The sequence below is a fragment of the Rattus rattus genome, chromosome 12 (genome assembly GCF_011064425.1).
Source record: "Rattus rattus isolate New Zealand chromosome 12, Rrattus_CSIRO_v1, whole genome shotgun sequence".
Taxonomy (NCBI): Eukaryota; Metazoa; Chordata; class Mammalia; order Rodentia; family Muridae; genus Rattus; species Rattus rattus.
In genome coordinates this window covers 48,644,077-48,647,901 of record NC_046165.1, presented here as the reverse complement: position 1 = coordinate 48,647,901, position 3,825 = coordinate 48,644,077, and the positions used below count along the sequence as shown (strand labels likewise).

General features: G+C 44.3%; 1 protein-coding gene across 1 annotated transcript in view; it reads right to left on the bottom strand.

Annotated features, from left to right (window-relative positions):
* Positions 1-963: 963 nt before the first annotated feature.
* The window catches only part of Slc25a30 (solute carrier family 25 member 30), a 21,837-nt gene continuing 18,975 nt past the window's right edge, over positions 964-3,825 (bottom strand). The window contains exon 10 of the mRNA XM_032917791.1: positions 964-3,516. Within this exon, the coding sequence (XP_032773682.1) occupies positions 3,475-3,516 (42 nt within the window). The 3' untranslated portion in view covers positions 964-3,474. The remainder of the gene's footprint in view (positions 3,517-3,825) is intronic.

The following is a 3,825-nucleotide window of genomic DNA, read 5'->3' as shown; positions in this document are numbered from 1 at the left end:
TTAGGGAAATAGGCACAAGCTTGGCTTTATCTGTTGTGCTGAACTCTCTTGACTCTCAGATGGCAGGAAACGTGAAACAGAGCTGAGGGTAAAGGGTTTCTCCTCTTCTCACATCTTATTATTTTTTTTTCTTTTCTTTTTTTCGGAGCTGGGGACCGAACCCAGGGCCTTGCACTTGCTAGGCAAGCGCTCTACCACTGAGCTAAATCCCCAACCCCACATCTTCTTATTTTTTTTTTTTATTCATCTTTCTATCTTGCATCTAGACAAGTCTGGGTCATGCCACAGGGTGGATACATAACATTACACATATGTGTAACATAAACACCAAGAGTGAACCCTAAGATAAGAAGCTATTAGCATGGGTAGCATGGTGTGTCAGCACAGGCTCACTGGTTCTAATCAGGATCTGACGGTACAGGAAGGAGGGGAAGCACGGGAATGGGTACCTTCACTGAATTTCCCTGTGAAACTTAACTGCTCTGAAAACCATACCCATTAACAAGCAAAGTTTCCTCTTCTACCCAGGACTTAACAAACCGTTATATGTAACTCAAATGTTAAGAAGACGGGCATCTGGGCAATCCTTTAAGTAACCCAGAAGTTAATTAGCCCACTTCATACTTAACTTTGTTGTGTGCAATGAAACGAATGTCCCTGTCTAGTCCACCTGACCAACGAGCCAAGCTCCTGCTTCTAGCAGCTCCTAGCACTGGAAGGACCGAGGGATTATGATTGGGGCTGTGAATGTTGAGTACTTCACAAAATGACGTGGGGATGGGGGTCGAGGAAGAGGGCCAGCTCTTAAGGACAAAACAAAGAGTAAGGTGATCCCAGGAACTTCTCCAAACAGAGAAAAGTTTCCGCGACCACTTTCACAGTCACTGTTTCTTCCCCTGCCTTCTGGATCCTTTTGGTCTTTGTCTAAATCTCTCCATGCATCTGAAATAATCGCAAGCCATATTATCATATATTATTTCCATTTATTAAATGAAACAAGGTTTATGCCACACAGTCCAACAATGTATAAAGAGCTTGAAGTAGAAAAGCTTGTGGAAAATGTATACTCTTTACATGGTACATACAGTTTTATAGCTCATAAATAAACACGGAGAACAGGAGCCGTTGTTCACATTACCGACCAGCAACACAGAGCAGCAGTAACAACACAAACACAATTTCCTTCGACTCAGCCACAAAAACTTGAAATAGTTTCACCATACTTGAGGAAAATGACAGGTGGTGAAGTGTTACAGCCACACCCACATCACCAAGTGCTTTAAGTTGTCTCTGGGTTAGAAACATCAACAACCGTATTAACTCCAGAGAGAAGAAGGCAGGGTAAGACCCTGTCCTATAAGGCACTTAATAAATTGACACTACCCTTGTCTTAAAATACTGCAAATTTGCCTTGAAACATGCTGACGTTTTACAGCAAAGTTTAGGTTTCTTTTATCCAGGTATAGGCATAGACATAATTTGAATAAATTGATAATACTGTCTGATGGCCACTCTTTACACGAGCTTCAATATGGACCCATTTAAACTTTAGAAATTACCTTCAAACTTAAAAAAGTAAAGTGGTTTTGTTGTTCTTTGGGGCTGTTTGTTTGTTTTGGCCAGTTGGTGGTGGTGCACACTTTAAATTCCATCCAGAATTCAGGAAGCAGAGGCAGGGAGATCTCTGAGCTGGGGGCCAGCATGATCTACAGAGCGAGAGCCAGGACTACACAGAGAAACCCTGTCTTGGAAAATTGGAGGAAAAAAATTAGGAAGGAAGGATAAAGAAAAGAATTTTAATAAAAAAGATGTTTTTGTTAAAAAGTGGTTTGAAAAAGTTGAATCCTTTCAACTCAAGAGAGAATGCTTTGGAGTCACTTCAACGGAATGTTCAGGGCAGAAGGGAAAATGTCTCTAACTCCTAATACTAGGAGCCAGGCCCGCAGCCGCTCAGACTCTCTACTGCCACCTAATGGCGAGCAAAGGAATTGCCTTTTTAAGCCACCAATAGCTCTGCTCTCTGAGGACGTTTAGAAACAAAAATCCTGCTTCACAAACTGTTTTTCAAAGGAGCCATTAATTAAAAAAAAAAAAAAAAAAAAAAAAAAAATCAAGTTGAAATGCTACGCCAGACAAAGTGCCCAACTCTCAGGGAAAACCTGCATACTTCTGCCTCCGGAGGAAGGGGCGCTCGGGAATGCACTGGGCACTGCACCGACTTAGAGCCTCCTTTAGTGCGAATGCGGCCTTCTCAGGGCCCACCTGAAAGCACGGGATCCCTTCTAGAAAGCTGTTGGCTCTTAGAGACAGCTGTTGCTTTGGAAAGCAACAAAAGAGAAACAAAAACAGGTAGACGACTGTTGTCATACACCTCTTATCCGAATGGAGATAAACGGAGACGCACAGGCCATCGATTTGAGCTGGAGTGGAGCTCAGTGTGCGGAAGACACCCAGAACGCACAAGGGTTTGATCCCCAACATCACAACAATGAAACAGGAAGGAAGAAAACAAATCTTTTTTTTCTAATTTCAAGGAAATCAACTAGGAAAACCTCAGGTAAAGGGTTGTTTGGCTGGTTGGTTTTTAACAAACTCACCTCAATATAAAGATTCGAACTCTGGCACCTCACCTCTTCGATTCAGTAGTCAACTAAAAAATACTTCTCCTGCAGTGTTCTTTATTTAGCAAAGGCTTTTGGTCACCAGGACCAGGAGAGCCCTATGGTAGGCCAACTGTTGACTGACAGATGTAAACACACTCATCCTTCACACAGCAGCCTCTGCAGTTTTTCCTTCATGTAACCCCTACTTAACGAAGCATGATTATCTCCATTTGTTCAGTATGGAAATAATAAACTTTGCTAACAAAAAAAAAAAAAAAAAAATCCTAGGGCAAACGGTTACCGTTACCTCACAAAGGTCGAGTCTGTCTTTCCGTAAGTGAAAGGTCCTGCCCAAACAGGAATTATAAAGCAGTGCTAAAGACCTTCTCGCTACAACTGTCCAGGTCTGGGGGATAAAAGTCCAGATGTAAAATGTTTTCAGATGACAGGAAACTAAAGCTCTCAATGGTAGAGGAACACTACTACTCCACCACTCCAGGGGCCTCCTCAGAGCGGCTGCCGTTCACAGCTGGAAGTCAGGCAGCGAGGCTGCTCTCCAGGCAGCGGCACACGGTTCTGATTTCCTGCAGGTTTTCTACGGCAAGAAAGATGTATTATGTGCACGGATTATCTCAGATGTCAAAGGGCACTTCAATGGTAACCACCAGCGAGTGGGTGCTATTGCGCTCTAATCTCTGAGCACAGACGAAAGGCGTCCAGCACCAACACTCGGCAATCTGAAGAGCCGGGTCTTCATCCATTGCTCCTGTCCCAGAAGCTGTGGTGAGCTGTGGAGTGAGAAGCAGCCAGAAGCAGCACAGGAGGCTCTACCATAGTGAAAGTCAGTTTGTCAGAACAACAGCTTGTGTGGTCACAAGTCCAGTTTCTTCAGCTGTTCGTAAGTCAAAAAGAACTGAGGTTGTGGGTTAAGGCTGCCAACCCCAACAGACAACTTAGCCTCTCTACAGGCAAACGCCTGCTGGCAGCTTGCCAAGAACACGAGTCCACTTTAGCTCCACGCTGAGAGTCTCGGGCTGTCTCCACAGACATTGCCCAAGGTCAATTCAGAATAGAGAGATCAGACCCGAGACCTACAAACCCCATCACCTTGGACTCCTCAGGAATGACATCTGCCCCTCCTTACCTGCCACCTGGATGCTAATCAAACAGTGCCTCGTGTGCCGTGGTCAGTAAGCACCCCACAGGAAGCAGACTTGCATAC